Source organism: Lipophrys pholis (genome assembly GCF_963383615.2).
Source record: "Lipophrys pholis genome assembly, chromosome: 14".
Classification (NCBI taxonomy): Eukaryota; Metazoa; Chordata; class Actinopteri; order Blenniiformes; family Blenniidae; genus Lipophrys; species Lipophrys pholis.
In genome coordinates, this window is record NC_137633.1 from 26,783,929 (window position 1) to 26,807,988 (window position 24,060).

At 45.7% G+C, this 24,060-nt stretch overlaps 3 protein-coding genes across 13 annotated transcripts in view; all 3 read right to left on the bottom strand.

Annotated features, from left to right (window-relative positions):
• The window catches only part of loxl3b (lysyl oxidase-like 3b), a 30,648-nt gene extending 23,604 nt beyond the window's left edge, over nt 1-7,044 (bottom strand). For 6 of the 11 annotated variants that reach the window (XM_080479726.1, XM_080479733.1, XM_080479732.1 and 3 more), the window contains exons 1-2: nt 6,798-7,044; nt 318-662 (exon numbers count right to left, since the gene is read on the bottom strand). In XM_080479726.1, coding sequence (XP_080335852.1) covers nt 318-654 — 337 coding nt within the window. In that variant the 5' untranslated portion in view covers nt 655-662; nt 6,798-7,044. Of the gene's footprint in view, nt 1-317; nt 663-1,378; nt 1,581-6,545; nt 6,685-6,797 lie in introns of those variants that run through there. The other 5 variants (XM_080479729.1, XM_080479734.1, XM_080479728.1 and 2 more) reach the window with 5 other exon arrangements.
• Nucleotides 7,045-7,865: 821 nt separating this feature from the next.
• Nucleotides 7,866-14,606, bottom strand: pank2 (pantothenate kinase 2). The gene is made up of 7 exons (XM_080480435.1): nt 14,267-14,606; nt 13,495-13,847; nt 11,519-11,772; nt 10,628-10,804; nt 9,720-9,843; nt 9,057-9,182; nt 7,866-8,970 (listed from the first exon to the last, which is right to left on the bottom strand). Exons 1-7 carry the CDS (start codon nt 14,457-14,459, stop codon nt 8,920-8,922), a joined length of 1,278 nt encoding a protein of 425 aa, XP_080336561.1. The 5' UTR covers nt 14,460-14,606; the 3' UTR covers nt 7,866-8,919.
• A 582-nt stretch (nt 14,607-15,188) lies between these two features.
• On the bottom strand, nt 15,189-21,972 carry mavs (mitochondrial antiviral signaling protein). Its single transcript, XM_080479457.1, has 5 exons — nt 21,886-21,972; nt 20,383-20,505; nt 20,069-20,249; nt 18,184-18,800; nt 15,189-17,196 (listed from the first exon to the last, which is right to left on the bottom strand). Exons 2-5 carry the CDS (start codon nt 20,503-20,505, stop codon nt 16,579-16,581), a joined length of 1,539 nt encoding a protein of 512 aa, XP_080335583.1. The 5' UTR covers nt 21,886-21,972; the 3' UTR covers nt 15,189-16,578.
• Nucleotides 21,973-24,060: the final 2,088 nt, after the last annotated feature.

Genomic DNA, 24,060 nt, shown 5'->3' on the forward strand with positions numbered 1-24,060 from the left:
CAGCCTGACCCAGCCTCGTCTTGTCTTTATCACAAGAGTGAATAAAGTTTGTCTTCACCTCCACAGCGTTTAAACTGACTTCACCAGGACAAACGACATCAATAAAAACGATGTGAATCATCTCAATCACACCCGGTGGATAATCTCAGTGTGTTGAAGTGTGAAGGTTTGAGTGAGTTTAACAAATTCAGTCAACTTGTTCGGAGCAGAACTGCAGGTTAAAGTGTTTCAGCTCTTTCAAACATCCTGGAGGTGTGTGGACTGGGATCAGGGTACTAAACCCACTCTGACCCAGGAAGCAGCAGAAGCTCTCTCACCCTGGCCTTTGCCGTACTTGGCGCTGTGCGTCCATCCCGTGGCCTCCACGAAGCCCAGCTGGCGGCAGAGCACGTGAGCGTTGGCGATGGAGAAGTCGTCGTCGCAGACGGTGCCCCACTCCCCCTGGTGGAACAGCTCCACCCGCCCCTCATTGTGCTTCCGGGGGTATCCGGCCAGTCGGACCTTCAGCCGCTCCGTCTGAGCTGAGGGGGAGGGCGGCGGCGTGGGGGGCGGCGTGGCGCCAGTTGATGGCGTGGTTTGGGTCAAACAGCATGGTAAACACAAACCCAGCAGGAGGCCGAACACCAACGGACGTCTGAGTCCCGACTGCTTCATTGTTTCTGCTGCACGGGAAGGAAAAGACAAGATGGAAACTGATTTAAGCTCACGGTGAAGCTTCAACCCATCGAGCACAACTCAGGATGTAGACAGTGTTTAACCCGGACAGCACAGGATTTAACCCAAAACTGTAGAACTATAACTCCTAGACTTGGTCCTGGTCCTGGTCCTGGTCCTGCATGTTTTTTGTGTCCTGCTCCACAACACCTCAATAAATCATGATGAAGCTGCAACTTTCCAACTGAGAGACGAGATGACGGCTCTGCCAACGAGCCCAGGTACAATATAATAAACCCAGTTAAAATGGAATAATGGAGCGAAGCAGCAGCCACAGAGGTTCAGTATCGTAAATCGTATAACGTTCCTGCTGCAGCTCATCTTATTCAAATCAAATGTTAAATGATTTGAACTTCTATAGTGTTTTTCCACTGCGTCAGCATTCATCAAAGCTCTTCACACTGTTAATGCACCCATTCACACACCAATGGAGGCAAAGCTCCTCACTTCAACACAGCTGATAGTATTGATCAGTTGATAGTATCGATCAGCTCGTTATCAGACTTTCTGCAGCTTCATCAGGACTCAATCAGGTGTGTTGGAGCCAGGAACATTGAAGACATGGAGGACTGGTCCAGGACCAGGACCAGGACCAGGACCAGGACCAGGACCAGGACGGGCCACCCCTGGTTTAGGTCCTTTAACAATTCCAATCTTTACCGACCTGAAGGAGAAAACAGCAGCTCCTCGTAGTGGATGTGAATCTGGTTCTACTGAAATAAGAAATAATGAATAACAAAAACCTTCCTTATATTTTGATCTTCTTCTAATTCTGTTGGTAAAAGTAAACTTGATGTTCACAGATTTATATTATTGGTGTCCACAGGAAGAAGATCTTGCATCAACCAGAGAAGCTTGAAGTCAGCGATCAAACCCGAGGAGCTCGAACCTTTAAACGATGAAAACAAACGTTCTGGAAGCAGCTGGAAGCTGGCGGACCGACGTCACCGAGTCTGATCCAAACCATCTGGCTCGCTCCGTGTGTGTGTGTGTGTGTGTGTGTGTGTGTGTGTGTGTGTGTGTGTGTGTGTGTGTGTGTGTGTGTGTGTGTGTGTGTGTGTGTGTGTGTGTGTGGCTCTCCTTACGTTGTGGCCTCAGAATGTGATTTCATGTTTTCCAGAGCGACTCTGTGGTTTTAGTTGTCGTCCTGGTTGAGTTAAGTTTAGGTCAGTTTGGGGTTTTGGACTTCTTAGTTCAAACTAACAATATTAAGTTAATAAAACTCACACAGGACTCACGTTGTGGGATTTTAATGAATTTGTTTACAGAACAAAGCATGAAAACATCAGCTTTAAACGTCTCATATTGACATCATCCTGGATGATGGTGTATCCAGATGACACACACACACACACACACACACACACACACACACACACACACACACACACACACACACACACACACACACACACACACACACACACACACACACACACACACACACACACATTGAATATGGCCAAAAGCGTGATAAGAGTTGATTAAACTCAGGTAGTAGTCACACCTGTTGAACTGCTTGTTAATGCTAATTGCTCATCAGCCAATCAGAGGGCAGCAGCTCAGTTTCTTTCAGGATGTGGTTCAACAGGAAGTTCACATTACAGATGTTCAGTCCACCAATCTGCCAAAAATCTGTGACATTTCACATCAACATGGACCAGAACCTCTGAGGTACGTTTCCTGCATCTCGTTTTAATTCAGTTCTGAAGGTGAACGACGGTCCGACTGGTCGCAGTGAGGAACCTAATAAAGTGGATTTACCATTTAGAAACATTTTGAAGATATAAACGTCACTTTCCTCACAGAATTTTTAAAAACTAAATCACACATTACTTTTTTGTTGACTTGTAAAATTGCCTGATAATTATATTTACCTTTGAATAACAGTTCAAGAGTCCCTCAGGTTGAAAGTTGCTCTTTGTAAGTAATTTTTCTCCTTTGAAGGGTTAAAAGCTAAAAGATGGTCTGAAGTTAAAGTGACAGCTCTTCTTTGTTGTTTTCTGACCTGTATTGACCCTCATCAGTCTGTTCATGTCCAGACGCCCCAGTCTGTTGTCTGGGTTACAATCATTCATATTTCCCTGATATAGTGTGACATAATGGTATATAATGTGACATAATGGTATATAATGTGATATGATGGATTCTAATAATATATAATGGTATATAATGCGCTATAATGGTATATAATTTGATACAATGTGAGGTGATGGTATATAATGTGATGTAATGGTATATAAAGTGATATAATGGTATATAATGTGATGTAATGGTATATAATGGTATATAAAGTGATATAATGGTATATAATGTGATATAATGGTAGATAATGTGATGTAATGGTATATAAAGTGATATAATGGTATATAATGTGATGTAATGGTATATAATGGTATATAAAGTGATATAATGGTATATAATGTGATATAATGGTATATAATGTGATATAATGGTAGATAATGTGATATGATGGATTATAATAATATATAATGGCATATAAAGTGATATAATGTACATAAAGTGATATAAAGTGATATAATGGTATATAAAGTGATATGACAGTATATAATGATATATAATGTGCGGGAAACACACAGGCCCACTATTGATGAGCGAGAGCCTCCGGCTGGACCAGGCATTCCCTCGCAGACACAGACACTGCAGTGTGATCTGTTTGTACAGGAGCCACAAACTTTAGCTGCTCGTTCCAAAACATGAGCCGGACGACACACACACACACACACACACACACACACACACACACACACACACACACACACACACACACACACACACACACACACACACACACACACACACACACACACACACACACACACACACACACACACACACACACACACACACACACACAGAGCAGCAGCAGTAGACTGATCTTAACCGGACAATAGTTATTTGTTTTTTTTAAGTATCTGAGCGGAACAATTCTGCCGGGAAGATTGGCAGGAAATAATCAGAAAATGTCAGATTTCTTTAGATCTCCACCGAACTACAGAGCTTGAATGAAATAACAACAAAGATTGTATTGATCTGAAAACTTTCGGCTTTTCTCCATCGGATTCAAACCAACTGTTTCTGTTCCACCGTTCCAACACAAAGCAACTCACAGAGCTTCACAAAGAAATAAAAGAAATGAAAGAAATACAGAATAAAGAAATACATTAAAGCTTTAGAAGAAATGAAAGAAATGCATTAAAACAAATAATGAAGAAGAGTATACTAAATAAGGTAAGAGATTTATTAAGATAAGGTTAATAAAGTAAGCAAAATCTATTGTTTATTCTAAAGCCTGTACATCTAGGAATGTTTTAAGTCCTGATTTAAAAGAAGAGAGTGTGTCAGCAGTCTTCAGGTGTTCAGGAAGTTTGTTCCACAGGTGGGGAGGTAGGAACTAAAAGCTGCTTCACCTTGTTTCTTCTGACTGTAGGAACAGTGAGTCAACCTCTTCCTGATGACCTCAGAGGTCTGGAGCTTTGATCTTCTACAAGTCAATCTGGGATGATTTAGGCCGAGACCATTCAAAGCTTTCTAGAGCAGAAGGACCATTCTGAAGTTCATCCTTCGATACACAGGCAGCCAGTGGAGAGGGTGGAGCAGGGGGGATGAGCTCCACCCTCAGTGTGGTGGGGTAATGTGCTCCACCCATTCGGTTGGTGTAATGTGCTCCACCCTCAGTGTGTTGGTGAGGACTCTGACTGCAGCATTCTGGATGAGCTGTAGTTGTCTGACAGATTTTTTACTGATATGAGGCCTGTACAGACTCTTCATACCAATGTGCTCATGGTCTAACTCGACCCAAACAAGCAGACCCAACAGAACCACTCTGAACTTCCAGAACCGCTCCGACCAACCAGAACCACGCTGAACCTCCAGAACCTCTCAGACCAACCAGAACCATGCTGAACATCCAGAAACGCACCGACCAACCAGAACCACGCTGAACCTCCAGAACCATTAAACCTGTTCTGAACCACAACATTAGTTCTGAAACAAAGCAGCAGAATCTGATCTGAGACGCTGAACAAAACATTACCATTGATGTTTCCTGGATCGTCGCTTCCAGAGATCCGAGTTGAGAGAAACAAACTGGAGTGAAAGTTCCCGAGCAGCAACAAACACTTCCTGTCTGCCGTCGACCTCAGAGGAACTTTAACCTGGATCTCTGGACCAGCAGCATGAGCCACATCACAGTGACACGAACCGGTTCCAACCTGAGGTCCAGGATCCGTTCAGGGCCACAGGCAGGACCTGAGCTTGAGGGAAGCAAGACAAACCTCAGAGAAAGAAAACCAACAGCGAGCGGGTCAGTCCACCGGGGTTCAGCTTCCCCGGGATGGTTTAGGAGTCCAGAACCTGTCCCAGATCTTTGGGGCCTCCAGGGGGACAGACAAGGTCCGGAACCATCGTTAAAAATACAAGCCAAAGGAAAAGTTTGGTTTTAGCTCTGGTCGCCATGTTGGATCACTTTGGAGAAAAGGAAAGCTCCACAACAGAAAAATATTCCAGAAGGAACGAGAGCATTTGTTATGGGTTTGCTGGTTTCCTGGTTCAGACCAGGTTCAGAGGTACTGAAGGACTGGGGGACTGAGCCCAGTGATCTCAGTGGATTAACGTTCTTCCTCTTCCTGCACCTCCACTGTCATTTTTGTCAATATTGTAAAGCAAACTTTGCTTTTCAGCCACTTCCCTCAAACACTGATTCAATTTGCAGTCTTGGAATTCAGGAACGACAAAGACAATGTGAGCAGTAAAATCAGTGACCTTCTGTGGTGTTTGGTGGATAGTGCTTCATGTTACTGGACATCTGTCCTGAAGTTTCCTGGAGCTTCGTGATGACAAACTGTCTTCAGCCGCTTCGCCATCACGTTAGAGAAAGTTTGATTTTATGGTTTTTCACAGTTTGACTTCAAATGTCAAATTACGTGTGTGATGACTTCTAGTCTGTCGTGGAAAAGCGCCATATGTGATATTATCTCACACTGAACATTTATGAAAAAGAAAAGAAGCTAAAAAATAAAAAGTCGTGATGTGATTGGATGGATGTGTACGTGTTTCCCTGAAGGCGTGAAGCAACAGGAAAGACGGCAGGTTGAACCGTGAACACGACACCGTGGCTCTCGGTAATCACTAACTCATCGTACCAAAACTGTAGCGGACATTCGAAAGAGCTGCAGCTCAACCGGCCTCCTCACACACAACACTAACCTCTCAATGTCTCACACTTCCAGGAACTTTTAAAAAGGTTTGGACGTGTCGGATTCCGCTGAGTTTAGCTCCGCTGACGAGATTTGCTTGTTTCTGTCCTCAGTTCGGTTCTCGGAGGTTTGACCGTTCGTTGTGACGTTAAGGAGCTTCGGCCAAACGTCAACACATTCACTGGTGCTTTTTCTGAATGTGTTTACTGAAGTCTGAATAAATACTACACTGACTCACTACACCATCTTGTGGTAAGCAGAGGCATTACAGGGCTAGGTCAGCTTTAAAGGGTTGGTTGTTTCTGCTGAAAAAAATGCAAATTTCGACAAAAATAACTATTAAAGCTAAAAATTCAACAATTATTCAAGTCAAATCACTTGTTTGACAAAACTTTCATCCGTACAGTATTTTCAGTTATAAACAGATACTTAAACATTCTGATATTTGTACCAATACAGAATATTGTTGAGTTTTCTGCCCTTCCTGAAGGTAAAAAGGGTAAAACCCCTGAAAGCAGAATCTGACAGCAGGCTGGAGTCTCCACACACACACACACGCACGCACGCACGCACACACACACGCACACACACACGCAGACTTTTCCAGCTCACCTATTTATTTTTCCTGCTGCAGCATTCCTCACATTAACTCCGAGGCAGTGGGATTAATAATCCAGGGCTCTGAGAACATTCCTCACTGGGTTTTCAGGGGAAACGTCCACCGATTTGAGTTTCAAATAAAAGTTCGTTTCTTTTAAAAGAGCAGACAGAAGATCAGAAGAGAGTTTAACGACTCTCACGTGATTCCACTCGCTGATCTTTGGATTTTGGAGATTAAAAAGCCAATAAAGGCCGTTTTCTTACCTTGGAGCAGAGTAGAGGTTATAACGGTTCCAGTGGAGAAGAAGAGAAACTCTGACTCTCAAACTGACACAGACCGAGACACCTCCAGAAAAAACATTCAGAAATACTCGAGTACTCGCTCTAATTCATCTCCAAACAACGCGGGTCCAATCCGAGAGCAACAATCTGCCCCAGCAGCTGATTACTCCTCTCAGCGTTACTGCGAGTAAATTGCCAGCTGTACAGACTCACTGCAGAGGAAGAGGAGGGGGAGGGAGGAAGAAGAGGAGGGAGGAAAAAGAGGAGGAAAGAGGGATAAAGGGAAGGAGGAGGGAGGAAGAGGAGGGGGCGGAGGGATGAAGAGGAGGGAGGATGGGCAGGAGGGATGACGAGGAATAGTTGGAGGAGGAGGGAGGAGGAAGAGGAGGATAAAGGGAAAGAGGAGGGATGACGAAGAGGGTTGAGGCAGAGGAGGGGCAGGAGGGATGAAGCGAGGGGAGGAAGAGACGAGGAGGATGAGGAGAGAGGAATGAAGGGATGAACAGGAGGAGGGAGAAAGAGATGAGGACAAGGAGGAATGAGAGATAAAGAGGAACAGGGGAGGATGAGGGATGAAGAGAAGGGAGAGGAGAGGAGGATGAGAGAGGGATGAAGAAGAGGATGTGAAGAGGAGGAAGGAGGGATGAGAGAGGGACAAAGAAGAGGAGGAAGAATGTGAAGACTTGACTTTTAGGACCCGTCAATATTCAGACTGTCGGTTTCCCTCAGAAACACTTAAACAGTGAAGCTTCTATTCTAAAGTTTCACTGAAACTTTCCAACTGAAAAACATTGAAACTTTAAAGAGCAGAAACAAACGTCACGTCTTCCAAGTTCAGCCAAGAAACTTTCAACTAAAAATTGCTTTTATTAAGACCCCCCCCCCCCCCCCCCCACACACACACACACACACACACACACACACACACACACACACACACACACACACACACACACACACACACACACACACACACACACACACACACACACACACACACACACACACACACACCTATAAAAGAGGTTTAATTAAAGAAAGGAAGCAGTCGGATGCAAAGAGCTCAGATTTATTCGGGAAAGTCGATAGAAATGTGACAAACAGTACAAAGTGTTTGTGGTCAATAAAAACACGGCAGGCACTTGGTTTCAAACCGTTTCTCTGAGTTCATCCGTTCTTCGCGACGGTCCCGGGACTGAACCTGACGGATTGTCGGACGGAGGCGTCAGTCATCTCCACCCAGGGAGGAAACAGCCACGGCACAGGAAGTGTGTCTGGTAGGTCACTTCCTGTTAGCGTGCGTCCAGGGTTTTAAGGAACACGCATTTGTGGGATGAGCAGCAGAGTAAGTGGACTGCACACATGAAAGCTGTTGCAGATGGTGAATAAGAGCGTTTATTGGTCTCCACCCGCCTGCTGCTCATCCCACAAATGCAGCCTCCGGAGAAAAGCTGCAGGACGTGAAGCAGCAGGTTGCATTGAAGACATGAGCTTCTTACTTTGTTCCTCTTTGAATGGGGGACCTTTCAGGGATTACATCAATAAGTCGTGACAAACGTACTGGGAAAGTAACTGTAACTGTAATAGTAAGAGTACGACTGTTCACTGAAGCAGAAACAATCTAAACAGTAAGACGACTGTGAACGGTAAAATAGTTGAGGGTTCAGATCCCGTCAGAATGAAAAGCTGAACAGGAAGAGGAAACCTTCAGAGGGTCAGATTAACCCTTTACATTCTGAGCATCTCTTTATGTTCAGTGGGGGGAGGGGGGGGGGGGTAAAGTCTTTTTAATGACATCTTTTGTTTTCAAGTTTTTCAAATGACCCTCATGTTACACGTTGCTGCCCTCTGCTGGGTGAAGAACCATACCTGCCCAGGACCTGATGCCCCAGCAGCTGGAGAGTTTGATGTGAAGAGCAGGTTGGTCCACCAACTCCCCCTGATGTGAGGAGAAACTTCAGCTCCACTCCTCCTACAACCCAACAGTGACTACGGGGGTCAGGGGGGCCTTGGGGGCCTTGGGGGCCTGGGGGGTGGGTGGGTGTCCCACCTGTAAAGTGCTAAAGGTCTCTGCAGCAGATCGACAGCAGGTCCTCTGGACCAGTTAGTACGGATGCAGGAGCTCCAGCAGGGCGCCCACCGCCCCAAAGTAACCCTGAAACATCAGAGGAGAGTCGTCAGGACGTCGGCGAGACACAACGGAGGGACGGAGCAAGACGAGCCGACAGGCGGCGTGCTCACCTCGTGGCGGAGGAAGAGCGCCTTCAGCTGGCCTTTGGACCAGTAGTCCATCGCATAGGCCAGCAGCTTCATGGAGAGAGTGTTCACCCTCAGGAAGTTCCCCACAAACACCACGCGCTCGATGTTCTGACACAACCATCAGGGGGTGAAACGGCGGGGTAAAAAACAGCGGGGTGAGTAACTGGGGTAAAAGAGCAGGTTACAAAACTCTGGGGCGACGGGGTCAATCCTCTGGATCCATCATCCATCCATATGTGGACGTCAGTTTTAACGTGTTCAAACTTACTAGTGAATTTCATAATTAGTACTTATCTGTGTGTAATAACTGATGTGTGCTTTGTCTCATGTGGTGTTGTATTGAAGGAACCTGGACTTTAGCTCTTCTCTACGTTCTGAACATGTGAGGGACTTTCTGGGACCGTTTGTCGCTCCACTCGGTCCAGGCTGGCTGGACGCTCCTCCCCGCCTTCATAGCCCTGTACAATGCTGCTTGATCAAGACGGCACAAGGCAGCACCGTAAAGAGGCTGAAGGCAGACAGACGACGACACACGACTCGCTCCTCCTCAAAACACGACGGATCATCGGGATGTTCTAGATGAGTTTGACCTTTGACCCCCTTCAGATGAGCGGGATGACACCGTGTCCTCGGGACGTTACCCACCTCGTTGAGTGCACACATCCTGGTGATGGAGCCGATGTTGTTGGTGATGGTGACCAGTGTTGCTCGGGCCAGGTCCTCTTTGGACACGGACTCCCGCTTCTCTTTGGACATCATGTTTCCAAAACTGTCACAGAAAAAGACAACATGAGCGGAACTTGCTTCATGTTTCTGGAGGACGGAAAATAGTTTAAGTTCAGGGAAATTTAAGCTTAACAACTGAGTGAACTTCAGACAATCTCCTTTCAGAACCCTCATCTGAGACTCCTGGGAGCAGCAGAAGCAGTAGAAGTAGCAGCAGAAGCAGTAGAAGTAGCAGCAGCAGATGATGAAGTAGTAGAAGTAGCAGAAGCAGTAGAAGCAGCAACAGAAGCAGTAGAAGTAGCAGAAGCAGTAGAAGCAGCAACAGAAGCAGTAGAAGTAGCAGAAGCAGTAGAAGCAGCAGCAGAAGCAGATGAAGTAGTAGAAGTAGCAGAAGCAGCAGCAGAAGCAGTAGAAGTAGCAGAAGCGGTAGAAGCAGCAGCAGAAGCAGATGAAGTAGTAGAAGTAGCAGAAGCAGCAGCAGAAGCAGTAGAAGTAGCAGAAGCGGTAGAAGCAGCAGCAGAAGCAGATGAAGTAGTAGAAGTAGCAGAAGCAGTAGAATCAGTAGAAGTAGCAGCAGAAGTAGCAGAAGCAGTAGAAGTGGCAGAAGCAGTAGAAGTAGCAGCAGAAGCGGTAGAAGCAGTAGAAGTGGCAGAAGCAGTAGAAGCAGCAGCAGAAGCAGTAGAAGTAGCAGCAGAAGTAGCAGCAGAAGCAGTAGAAGTAGCAGAAGCAGTAGAAGCAGCAGCAGAAGCAGATGAAGTAGTAGAAGTAGTAGAAGCAGTAGAAGTAGAAGCAGCAGCAGAAGCAGTAGAAGCAGCAGCACATCTCACCTGGAGGCCACGGCCCAGCCCGGCAGGCCGAACCTCTCGTAGTCTCCTCCGTAGATGTCCCGGACCAGCTTGTCCACGCGGGTGCTCTCGCCCTGAGAGGCCATTTCCAGAGCTTCCTCGAAGGTGGAGCAGCCGGTGAGCAGACAGCAGAGACCCAGGAACGTCCCCCCGCCGAGGCTGCGACACACAAGCCATCAACTCAACCCAGTGTGAGAACCTGAGCTCCAACACAAACCTGTCTGCACGGCGCAAAGTCAACGTTTAGATACAACAGAACTTCTTCAGCACCGAGAAGCGACGGTCGATACGTGGAAGAAGAAACAAGAACGCACGAGTCAGTGTATTTCAAACTTAGGCGGCAGAGAGGGAAGACGACACTGAAGCAGCACAATGATCTTTACTGACGTTTGAACAACTTCAAAGTGTATTTGTCCTCAAAAAGCACAGAATTCAAACTCTTCAGGCTCAAACCTGCACGTTTGTGTTCATTAGAAAAAAAATTACTAAATTATTTCTCCGTTTCATCAAAACTCAAAAATCCTCGAATGCCTGAAAGTGTGAATTAACATTGTGACGTTTCATGTTTGTAGGCGGCTTCGAATAAATTATAGATGCTCCAGATGAGTTAAGAGTGAAGCGTTTAAGACCTGTGAAGACATGTGGCTTCTCCTGATGTTTGCACGATGAAGAGCAGCTCCTCTTCTCGAGAGAGCAACACAAACATCACAACATGTAGAGAAAAGTTACGACGCTAAACGTTACTGAACGGCTCAATAGGTTAAAGTTCAGAGGAGCTGTGGTGACCGCTGGGGGTTCCCCTGATGACAGATACTTTTCTACGTCCTGCACTCTGAGAGAGCAGCCGCTTGGCGCCACCACGCCGGTCGTTACCTGGTCCCAGTAACTCGTTTGTAGTTGTTCTCCGAGTAGACGGCCAGGATGCTGACCCCGGACCCGATGTTGACCAGCAGCAGAGGGTAAGGGTTCTCCAGTGTGTAGGGCCTCTGCACGCAGCGCTCCGGCTCCGTCGGGTTTTCAAAGTAGTAACACTCGGAGGGTCCGCCGGAGACCACCGAGTCGATGTACAGCACGCCGCGGATCAGACAGTCCAGCTCGTCCAGCTTGTGAAGCTGCAGGTCCGCCATCTGCTTGTGGGACAGACACAGTGAGCAGGGAGGACAGCGGGACAGAGGAGGAGGGGACGAATGGCGGCTAAAACACTTCATAAAGAGCTGCTCTGTCAATCCACTTCAACCACAAAAACATTCACTGAATTACAATATAACATAATATATCTCCTGAAATCCCTTTCATTAACTGGATCAGCTCCAAAAACATCCACACATCCTTTATCTGTACCGAGACCGCAGGACGCTGAGACCAGGTTCTCTTTCATATTGAAACATTCAGCTGAATCTTGACACTCTGGATGTTTCTTCACCTCTATAATAAAGATATACACAGACCCTTTCCATAAAATGTTAATATCATGGGAAAGTTTATTTATTCCCATAATGCCACTCAAAAAGTTAAACGTTCATAGATTACAGATTCAGGGCCCACGATTCAAACGATTTCAAGTATTTATTTATTTTGACATAATTTGGGCTTCCAGCTCATAAAACCCATGAAAACAGGAATTCAACAAACTAGAACACTGAAGAGAACCACCGTTTACTTCTCAGTTTTCCTGTGGCATTGCCCGGGAGTGCTGGAAGCCCAGAGTTCCTCGATGCTCGCTGTCAGCTCGTCTTTGTTTTTAGGTCTGGTGGCCCTCATGTTCCTCTTCATAATACCCCAGAGTCTCAGGGGGCTTCAGGTCTGGCCAGTCAAGCACTGTGATGGCACGGGGGCATCAAAGCAGGTTTTGGTGCTTCTGGCGGCAAGGGGCAGGGGCAGGGGCAGGGGCAGGGGCAGGGGCAGGGGCAGGGGCCAGGTCCTGCTGGAAGAGGAACTCTGCACCTCCATACAGATCCTCAGCAGAAGGAGTCATGAAGTCCTTTAAAACATCCTGCTAGACCGTTGCAGTGACCTTGGATTTAAGAAAGCAGAGTTGACCAACACCTGCACCGCACAATGGAGCCCAAACCATGACTGACTGTGGAGATTTCACACTTGACCTCAAGCAGCCTGGGTTCAGTTCCTCCAAACCCTTGGACCGTGATTCCCCATTGAAAGGCACACTCTATTTTCATGGTAAAAGAGGACCTTGGACAACTGACCAACAGTCCAGTCCTTCTTCTCCTTGGCCCAGTTGAGACGCTTGAGTCTGCAGTCTTCCCCATATTGAACCCAACTGAGACAAATGAACCAACCTGAAGCACTTTAAAGACACCTGGGGAAACCTGTGCAGGTGCTTTTAGATCAGTGTGACACTCAGTTCAAAACATTCATTCATGCCCTGCAAAATTTGGACTGATTTCTTCACAGTATTTACATTTTTTGAATTCCTGTTTTCACGGGTTTTATGAGCTGGAAGACCAAATTATGTCAAAATAAACAAATAAATACTTGAAATTGTTTGAATCTTGGGCCCTGAATCTGTAACTTATGAAACTTTTTGAATGGCATTAAGGAAATAAATAAACTTTTCCAGGACATTCTAATTTTTGGAGAGGGTCTGTAAATATTTCCTGGGATTTATCCTATTTGTAACTGTGTTGTTGTGAATGTTAGAACTGATTTGTTCCCATCCTCACAGGTCTTGCACCTGTAAACCTCCACCTGTAAGCCAGAGCTGTTTGTTAACCCAGTAGAGACGGACATTATGTCTGTTCTCCCTTTGTGTGCTTGTTCCTGTGCTGTAAACAATCAGGTACGATCATCACATCATTAAAGCAGCCAAACCGGAGAAGTTGCAGACGCACCGTACGGAAATCAGCCTCGAACTTGTAGGCGCCCCCACCTGTGGCACACAGGGTGGTGTGGAGGCTGGAGAAGTGCTTGTTGCGGCCCATCTGCAGGAAGACGGGCAGGTCGTGTGTGGGGAAGCGGATGAAGTGCAGGTTTCCAGTCCGGCCGCACAGCGTCAGGTCCGGCAGCTCCAGGTGAACGTCCCTGATGCCCGTCTTGCCGTAGGCAGTGTTGGAGGTCAGGTAGCGCCGGATGCTCTTCAGATTCTCCACCTCCTCCTGCTCCTCCTCGGCTGTGATGTCTTTGGGCTCAAAGTACACAAGCTTCACCAACGTGCCTCCAATGTCCATCCCAAACCAGGGAAACGCTGCAGTGTGGGAGATGAGACATGCAAAGTGCCGTTGACTGTGACATTAAAGCAGAGATGCATTAACTGAATGATAATGCTCATGATGTGATCTGTGACAGTGGGGACAGATGATGTCTCCTCTCTACAGTACAGTGTGTACCATCAACGCCATCTTGATGAAAAACACATTCTCTGGATTTACTGACTCTTCTGCAAAGCCACATTTTATTGAACATCAATGCAAACCTCTTGTCAGGAGCTGCATCCTGCTACGTTCCTGGAAACACCTTCATGTTTACATTTTCACGACATAAACCTCCCAGTTTTGACTTTTCTTTGTAAATCTGAGACTATTTATGGGTCCCGCCTCTGGTTTCTGTGTACATGCACACATCTTCTCCACACACAGTAAAAACTCCATCATCGCCAAAACCTACGCGGCCTTGTCTTCTTCACAGAGTCCTTCCGAAGCCTCGGCGTCGGGTTGGAGCTCGGCCGGTCGGATGTTGCTCTGGCTGCGGGCGCCGCGGTTTCACCGCCCGGCGGCTCCGCGCTGGACCGCGGCTGCTTCGAGGGCGTCTCGTCTGCGTCGAGCGGATCATCTTCGCGCTGGTGGCCATTAAACGCCATTGGAAGGACTAATTACCAACATACATGCGGGAGGTTGGTGTGAATTGAAGCCTTTATCGGAGGTGATTTATGAGGACAATAAAATCCGGGCTTAACAAGCTAATTTGGCTAATGTGGTTTCCGACGGCTCGGTCCTTTCATTTGGGGGCGGGGTTTGCGGGTGATTGACGGATGACAGGACCAATCACAGATCAACTCTGCGGGTCTGAACGCATCGCTTCAATCGCCGACGTCACTGTTTACTGTTGTTATCACGTGACAGTTAATGTGTATATGGAGATATAAAACTTTGTACAGACATCTGAATGGGATCTACTGTGTTTCTTCAGCTATAAAAGACATCCCTTCATCCACAGTTGCCATTGCATTGCACTTTGAGCCAAGATTTTTTAAGTGTCTTTAAATGATTTTCTTGTAACTACTGCATTGTATAGTTGATTATACATAGAATTTTTCATGACATTTTACACAACTGTAATAAAGATGACCATTCTTTTATCTGCAGCAAAAATTTTCTTTTAGAATGTGCAAGCATCTTCTAAAATCTGTCTCCTACCAAAAGTTCACTCACTTTGCAAATCATGAACATAAAATCTGAATTAAACCTACGTCCTGGTTTCTCCAAGATACTCTCACTTCTGTTCACGTGTGTTTTCCATCTGTTGTATTCGAAGTTTTTGCCCACATTGGGTTAAGTGAAGTAATAATAATAGAAAAAAAGACTTTGTTCAATTAAACTCTGAGAATAAAGTAGTTTATTAAAATTCATACATAATTCATTTCATTTGCAGGTGAGCAGTAAATCCCTAAGGGATTATAAACTGTTGAATTTCACGTTTCTAAAAAAAAAAAGAGAAAATTCTGGGGGAAGTTTTGTGTGCCTGCCTCTCACTGCTGATATCCTTTGATCTCAGCGTCTCCATGGCAACAGACTCTGATCTCCTTTGATCTCCATGAGGTGCCTCTCCCATCCGCTTTGTATGGGACATTCTTTCACAGTTTTTTGCGATAAAAAAAGCAAATGACGGTTAGCTGAATCATTAACAAAATTCTAACAACATATTTCCGAACGTTGCGAATGTTTTAATGTGCCTTTTGTGTCCGTGCTCTCAACAGTGTGGGACTAGTCACCCAAAGAAAAAAATGGCAGAAAAATAATAATAAAATAAACGGCCATCTATGATAGTGATCTTTGCGCCTTGCCACTAAGGCAGGCACAAGAAATATGTGCATAGTTTGAAGTGATGTAGAGTTTCAGAGACTCATTTTACACGACTATAATTATGACGACACACTCCATCAATGTCTCTTAAAATGTGCAAAGAAATCCTTTAAATCCATAAAGTTCTTATACTGACAAAGATATTTACATAAAAACCTCACTGTGTATCAACAGAAAATCTGAATTGAATCAACAATTTGAATCTTGAGCTTCAGCATATTTCACTTTAGATTGTGTGTTTGTGTTTTTGAAGCACAAAATCTGAACAAACCAAATTTATTTTAAGTTTCTCAATAAAGAGATTCAATCACAGAATAAATTTTCTGTCACATTGACGTAAATACTGTAGAGTGTAGAGTTACTCAATTAGGCTCCTAAAATGAGCAAAAATCCTCCTTTAAACCGAAACAAAACAAAACACCGAAAAGAAAAGAAGAAATCTATGAACATTTTTTTCTGATTTATAAATATTTAAGTGCTTTGGATCATCTCTGATTAATCTTTCTTAAAATATGTAATTCCATCGAACCGCTTTAAAGCATACATATGTACAAATAAATACAACTAGTGCATCAGGGATCCTTCACATCCTCGTGCAGAGGATTGCAGCTACTTTTTCTTTGACAGTCCAGATCCACAATGATCCATGTCCTCCATTATTCTCTCTTTTCTTTGGGTCAACAGTCTCATGTTGCTTCACAGACAAGACGATGTGAGAAGAATGTGCATTTAAAAGCCCCACATTCAAAACTAAAGATCGGGGTTTTATAATAAGGGTCCATTTGTTGTTGCTTTTAATGATCAGATGAGCGAAAGGGAAGCAGCTAAAACATTAAAATGATGAAAATGCAGCGACTCTAGTAAGGCACCGAACCCGAGGAAAAGCCTGGAGTCCTGTTAATTCCTGAACCTCCAGGCCACCAGCAGAGCACAGACTCCGACTCCGGCCGCGGTCAGGACGTACTTTGTGATCTGGGTCTGAGGAGCGGGACTCTGCAGCGCCTCGGCGGCGGCGCTGCTCTCCGAGCTCAGGTGTGACTGAGTGTTGGCTGACGACAGCTCTGGTGAAGGTGCGGCATCTTTGGCTACTTCACCGTTGATCTGAGCGTGTGAGCTGGACGTCTGGCCGTCTAGATTCAGGATGGAGGGCTCCTCGGACACTCGGACCACATTCACAAGCACCTCCTGCATGCTGAAGCTGGAGGTGGGAGAGTCGTAGTGGTTCTCCTCGGGTTCGCCGGGGCTGTGAGCGACGCCGTTCTCCTGACAGATGAGGGCGGAGCCTGCAGGAACCATGTCCGGCGCAGGCTGGCTGATCTCCAGACGGTCACTGCTCCCGGAGTAGGGCTGGGAGAGGCGGGACTGGGTTGGTGGCTGGACGGAGACGGTGGGAGCCGGCAGAGTGGGGCAGGACGGGTTTGGTGGCTGGATGCTGACGAGCTGATGAGGTTTGCTCAGACAGACACTGTCATCCTGGAGGCTCAGCCCTGGTTCATCAGGTCTGGTCCCAACAACCTGCAGGGCAGATATCAAGTTTAACATATTGAAAATATGGTTTCATGCTTAAAAGCTGCATCAGGTAGGGCTGGGCAAAAAAAATCGATTTAATAAATTTAATAAATTTGTGGCTAAAAACGATTTTTATTTTGCAAATTCAAGTTTTATTTCTCCTCCACAGTTTTTGCGTTCCCTTCTACCATTCCTTATGGGTTTCTGTAGTTGCTCCTGCACTTTGGCTTAAAGCTTGAATTTATTGAATGACTGAGCCTCATTTACATTTTGGGATTATTTATATGCATTTTAGCTATTAGAACAATCACAGCAAAAAAGTTGCACTTTTGACAATATACAGTATCTGATGTCATTAATTGGTGCATTGAGAAAAAAAAATTGAAAATCCAATCGAAACTCAACTTTTTCTTTAAAAACTCCCCTCCAACAATCCAAATGGGTTTTGGGTTAAGAATGGCTCCTGATTCATGATACGTGTGATTGTCTGCCTTCACCTGAACATCAGCTGGATTAACTTCAGCTCACTGCAGCCAAACCAAAGCAGAGTCAATGTTTCACTTAACTTTAAACTATGAACAACTCGCCTCAAACACGTTTTTGTAATATTGTCCTCATGCACGAGTCCTTCCTCATGTTTAGTTGAGTGTGTTCCCACTCTCAGACCAGAGCAACCCTAACCTGGAGCTCTGCAATGGACTTTGGTTTTACAATTTATGGACAGAAGAGCTGCAAAATGGACCAACGCACGCACACACGCACACACGCGCACACACACACACACACACACACACACACACACACACACACACACACACACACACACACACACACACACACACACACACACACACACCCCACACACACACACACACACACACACACACACACACACACACACACACACACACACACACACACACACACACACACACACACACACACACACACACACACACACACACACACACACACACACACACACACACTTGCCTGCTCGGTGGAGGGTTCAGACGTCTCCTCCGTCAGGACTTTGACCAGTGGAGGTGTGGTGTCCTGGACCGGAAGCTTCTCTGAGGTCACACAGAAAGCTGGGGGCGGAGGAGACGGAGGTCGCTGTGGCTGCTCCTCATCCTCTGGATGGTGCATTTTCACATTCTGATCCGAGTCTGACTCCGAGTCTGACTCCGAGTTCTCCTCCGGCTGCTGGTGAGGATTGGGGGTCTCCTGCCGGTGGGGGGTCTCAGGAGAAGGAGGAGGAGTTGAAGGAGGAGGCGGCACTTCAATCTGGGCTGCCTGCGGAGGCTGGAGGACGGGCTCAGGTGGGGAAACAGAGGGCTGGGCCTGGAGAGCCTCAGGAGCTTCAGCCTCAGGAGCTTCAGCCTCAGGAGCTTCAGCCTCAGGAGCTTCAGCCTCAGGAGCTTCAGCCTCAGGAGCTTCAGCCTCAGGAGCTTCAGCCGCACGAGCTTCAGCCTCAGGAGCTTCAGCCTCAGGAGCTTCAGCCGGCCTGGACACAGCAGCGCCGTTGGAAGCTGCAGAGGTTTGGCAGAAGGCGCTGGATGGACGTGGAGCCCTGACAACAGTTGTTGGAGGCGAACTGGAGCTGGAATCTAGAGCAAAGCAAACAGAACTCTTATTGGAATCTGTGAGAATCACTCAGGACTGTGAACATCCAACGTAGAACCATGAAGGATGTCTGGAGCTCGGAGGAGTCACAAGGTTAATGATCCACTCAACAAAAAACCACAGAGTCAGCAGAACATGAAGTCTGCTTTTATTCATATTAATTATCTTTCATATTTTATCATTGAAATGTAGATCTCTCTCTCTCTCTCTCTCTCTCTCTCTCTCTCTCTCTCTCTCTCTCTCTCTCTCTCTCTCTCTCTCTCTCCTCTCTCTCTCTCTCTCTCTCTCTCTCTCTCTCTCTCTCTCTCTCTCTCTCTCTCTCTCTCTCTCTCTCTCTCTCTCTCTCTCTCTCTCTCTCTCTCTCTCTCTCTCTCTCTCTCTCTCTCTCTCTCTCTCTCTCTCTCTCTCTCTCTCTCTCTCTCTCTCATTGTAAAATGAGCTTAAGCAGCACTGAGAAGTGAGGACAGAGATTATCAGACAGCCACACAACCAGAGTCAGAAATAGAAATAGACTTTAACTGCTGGTAGCATCTTTACAAACACTGTTTGCTGTCGGAGACGTCTGAATTAATGAAGTGTTTCATGAAAGTGATGCGGAGCCATCAGGAGGTCGGAGACAAACCATAACACACAACACCACAACACAACACAACAACAAAGATCTCCCGCTCTGAGAGGTTGAGCTGATATTTGCTTTTCAGAGCCCCAAGTCGACAGAGAAACTCGGCATTAGGAACATTTAGCGGAGAAACACACATGAACTTTGACCTCCAATAGATTACATGCAAGAAAAACTGCAGCCGATAACGTGATATAATAACGTATCCAACTTGTACAGCGCTTTTTTGTACACCCAAAGTGGCTTTACATAAGAGAAACTCAAGTAATGAAAAATGACAATCAATCAATCAATCAATCAATCAATCAATCAATAAAGCGAAGCGTTTAAGGATACTTCTGTGGTCCATTTATTTTTATTTAAAAGAATTTGGAGGGTTTTTGTTGCCGTATCTGATTCTGTTTGGTGCTAATGGAGCAGGAATGTTTTTTAAAGGCTGTAAAATGTGTTTGAGTGTCTTGAAAAGGGGCCTGATTATCTAATGTACATTTATTATTGTTATTATTAAGCGCAAACCTAAGAAAAAAAAAAAGGAATCAGTTTGAGGGTAAAAAAGTCCCTTAAAAGCAGTGAATGTATAGAGAGAAACGAGTCGGACAGCGCCACAGTCAGGTGAACGGGGAGCAGACTCACTGTCGAGGCCCATCAGAACGTTGTATTCCGCTCTGATCTCCTCTGCGATGGTCGTGTGTTCGCAGGCCTCCAGCGCCTGGATGAGCTGCTCGGGCCACTGCTCCCTCCTCTTCAGGCAGTCCAGCAGACACACCATCCCGTCGAACTTCCCTCGCGTCTCTGTCTTCGCCTGGATTACTTCCTGAAAGCACATTGTTATTGACAGTCAAATAATAATAAAGTATAAGAAGTCTTTAGTCCTCACTGACGACGCGGCACGCACGAAGAGAAAACAAACTTTTCATTAAAGAAAGTCCCTCGGAGGTGAAACTCACCCGGTCGTGGGCCGTCAGGCAGGGAAGATGCACCATGATCTCGATGGGCTTCACCCGGCTCACGATGGCCGCCATGTTCCTCCTCAAGTAGCCATTGTAGAGTTTGTCACTGACAAAGGCCATCTGGAAGATCACATTGTTCACAGTGTTTTCTCCTGAAACTGAGGCCCCAGACAGTGTGACGCTTTCCTTCGTGAAAGTACTTCATGTGTTGTAATCTGATCTTTACTGCCAATTCCAAAGTACTGAGACAATATTGGGGAATTTCCCCCAATGAAAGTGAAAGTGAAAGGAAAGAAAATGTGCTTCTGTTCTGTTTCTGGCTTAAAAAAAAAACTTGACTTCCTTTTCAGGAGTAAAGCCCTTCTCCTCCTCAAGGTTGTCCAGAGCGAGGAGGAGGTGAACAGGCTGGACTAGTCACTTATTAATCACCTTGGTTTAATATCTGAACTGTGCAGCAGTAAAGATTGAAACGCCTCCACGGCAGAAAGGGTGGGTTCTGTTTCTTGTGTTCAACACACTTTAAGCCCCTTCGTTTGTTTGTGCCCAAACAGTGAGGCTCAATAATCCCACGCCGTGTCTGAGGAGGACGAGCGGCGGTCAGCACCGCGGCAGGAAGTCAAGCAGCACGGCAAAGTTTAGTGTAAACCAGGAAGTCAAGCAGCACGGCAAAGTTTAGTGTAAACCTGCAGGACGACCGGCCTCCAACGCAGGAGAGAGCAAAGTCTCTCTCTCACACTCTCACACTCTCACACGCTCTCTCTCACACACACACACACACACACACACACACACACACACACACACACACACACACACACACACACACACACACACACACACACAGGAAGCTAACATTGCCGTCCTGAGGAATGTGCACGACCTGTAGAAGTGTGTGTGTATCTAAGTGTAAGGCGATGAGAGATTTCAGATTAGAAGGAGGGTGGAGGTGTGTGAAAGGGGGGAAGAGGAAAAGAGGCACCTTGACCAAGGTCAGGTTTAGCAGATGAATGACCTCTAAAGGGTCAAGTCACCACACACTCCTGAGGCTTCACTACACAGTGTCAAAGGTCAAATACACCAAAACAAAGGTCTAATCCACAAACCACAGGGACTCTCGCCGAGCTGACATGTCATGGAACAGTGTCAGTAGAAACCAGATTAACTAATTAACTGGACACAAGTCAAAAACACATTATGCTATCTGAAAAGCCATTAAAAACACAATATCTCAGCTACTTCTGGAGCTTAATTTAAGCGACTGAGACAACGAGACAGACTCAAAGCAGTTTCACACAAGGCAATAATAACACGAACACAGACTTTCGCCATTAAATTAAAGTATTTCACTGAAGTCGAGCAGAAAGAGAAGCTAATAGAAGTGAGCTGGAGGTGAACAGTCAGGAAATAACACATCACAGAGAAGCGTGAATTAAACGTTCCTTCTGCGCGATTCCACGTTTGATTTATGTTCTGATGAGAAGTGAAGAGAGTAAATCTCACCTTTAGAGCCGGTGTTTCGTGACTGTTGAGGTTTTATTCCTGCTCAGAAACCTGCCACTCCACTTCTCACACATCTGCGCAGCTCTCCCGCCCTCTGCTGCGTCCCGCGCTCCCATTGGCCCGCCAAGCCTGTCCATCAAACCGCGGGCCAATAGGCGGCCAGAACGCGTTTAATCCGGTCCTGTGCTCTGTATGGACAGTCACACTGGATCCCCACTTCTGGTTTACATCTGCCTCTAATCCCTAATCCTAATCCCTTCACATGGACACACAGGCAGAGGCACGAAGAGAAACACTAAAAATGTCTATACAGATTAAATACAGAGTCCATAAAAGTACAAATTGTTTGTCTAAAATTAGGACTGTGTTTAAAACAGGCTGAGGATATTTATGGTGGGAGGAGTTGATTCAGAACGTGCAGCTTCTTCATTAGTGGCTGCTACAAGTTTCATTTTACACTTTAATGTAATCCAGCAGTAGTTTAGGGTTCTTGATATGAGTGCTTCCATCCATCCATCATCCATCCATCCATCCATCCATCCATCCATCATCGGTCCATCTTCCATTCATCCATCTTCCATCCATCCATCTATCCATTCATCCAACCAGTGACATTGGCTGTCAGTTTAATCCGGAGAGAAAGCTTCATAACGGAACCTTTGTACACAGTCCCAGCAGGACCACGGAAATATTTAACTGCTGCACCGCCTAAAACATATAAAGAACAGGTAAATTATAATATCCAAGCATTTCCACACATTTCCACATAATGATATTAAACATTCCACGACTGTATATTTAGAGAAGTTAATTATGTGTAAGTGACATTATGTCATAATGATAGCCGTTAGGATCAATGTTTTTTTTTAGCATGTTATATGAGCTTCGCTAAAGTTTTCTCCAACTGGAGAAACGTTTTTTCGGGCTTCTTTTTACTCTTGAGAGCAGTTTAATTGAAGTGTGATGTCAATTAACTTGTCCAAAACTAGTAGTGATGTTTTTATGTTGTCGTGTGGTATTTAATGTCAAATATAACGAAAACAGAGCACTGATGTTATGGATTAACTGGTACCCATGTTCACTGGTCACCGACTTCCTGTACCGTTGTAATAACGTTTACAATAATAATGTAATTGCTTTAGTGCCATCATGGAGAGAGGAGAGTGACATCATGGAGAGAGGAGAGTGACATCATGGAGAGAGGAGAGTGACATCATAAAGGAGAGTGACATCATTGAGAGAGGAGAGTGACATCATAAAGGAGAGTGACATCATAGAGGAGAGTGACATCATAAAGGAGAGTGACATCATAGAGGAGAGTGACATCATTGAGAGAGGAGAGTGACATCATAAAGGAGAGTGACATCATGGAGAGAGGAGAGTGACATCATAAAGGAGAGTGACATCATAGAGGAGAGTGACATCATTGAGAGAGGAGAGTGACATCATAAAGGAGAGTGACATCATAGAGGAGAGTGACATCATAAAGGAGAGTGACATCATGGAGAGAGGAAAGTGACATCATAAAGGAGAGTGACATCATGGAGAGAGGAGAGTGACATCATAGAGGAGAGTGACATCATGGAGGAGAGTGATGGAGAGCAGCACCAGAGCTCACTACTGGACACCATAACAGCCTCATGGTTTTGACGCCACCGTGTGTCAGAGTGTCGGAGAGGAAGGAGACATTTTGTTGGAGACGCAGCAGAACGATCAAGTTCAGTTTTATCTGTTTATTAAATGTCTAAATTAAATATTTGAACAGGGACGGTGAAAAGACTCAGTGGACTTTGTGTTTTATCATCAGTCGGTGGAGGTGGAGGTGGAGGGTGACGGAGGTCGTCTGTCTCCAGCAGCAGTGCGCCCAGAGCGCATGACCGTACGGCGAGTGGCTTTTCTCAGGATTTACAGCCATAATGTAAAAATCTACTAAACTGTATCACGTATGTCTGATCATAAAATCAGCAACATAAAATCTATAATTTCTTTATTTTACATGGAACCAGTGGTAAATCTTCTCAACTGCAGTTTGTTTTGCATGAGACTTTCCCAGAGACTCACTTTGTTACCGTGTTCATACACGTTAGTATATTTGTACCTTAAAGCTGTAAATCCTGATAAAAGCAGCTGGAACAGAAGAGACGTCCCCAGAGACTGGAGACAGAGTCAGTGTCC

Excerpts from the sequence above, each read along its gene's own strand:
- pank2 (XM_080480435.1), bottom strand. The coding sequence starts at position 14,459 with ATGGCGTTTAATGGCCACCAGCGCGAAGATGATCCGCTCGACGCAGAC. Across the intron at positions 9,183-9,719 it reads GGATGTGTGCACTCAACGAG|AACATCGAGCGCGTGGTGTT; the intron begins GTGGGTAACGTC and ends TGGTTGTGTCAG. Across the intron at positions 8,971-9,056 it reads CGCTCTTCCTCCGCCACGAG|GGTTACTTTGGGGCGGTGGG; the intron begins GTGAGCACGCCG and ends CTGATGTTTCAG.
- mavs (XM_080479457.1), bottom strand. The coding sequence starts at position 20,505 with ATGGCCTTTGTCAGTGACAAACTCTACAATGGCTACTTGAGGAGGAAC. Across the intron at positions 20,250-20,382 it reads GCCTGACGGCCCACGACCGG|GAAGTAATCCAGGCGAAGAC; the intron begins GTGAGTTTCACC and ends ATGTGCTTTCAG. Across the intron at positions 18,801-20,068 it reads CGTTCTGATGGGCCTCGACA|ATTCCAGCTCCAGTTCGCCT; the intron begins GTGAGTCTGCTC and ends GCTTTGCTCTAG.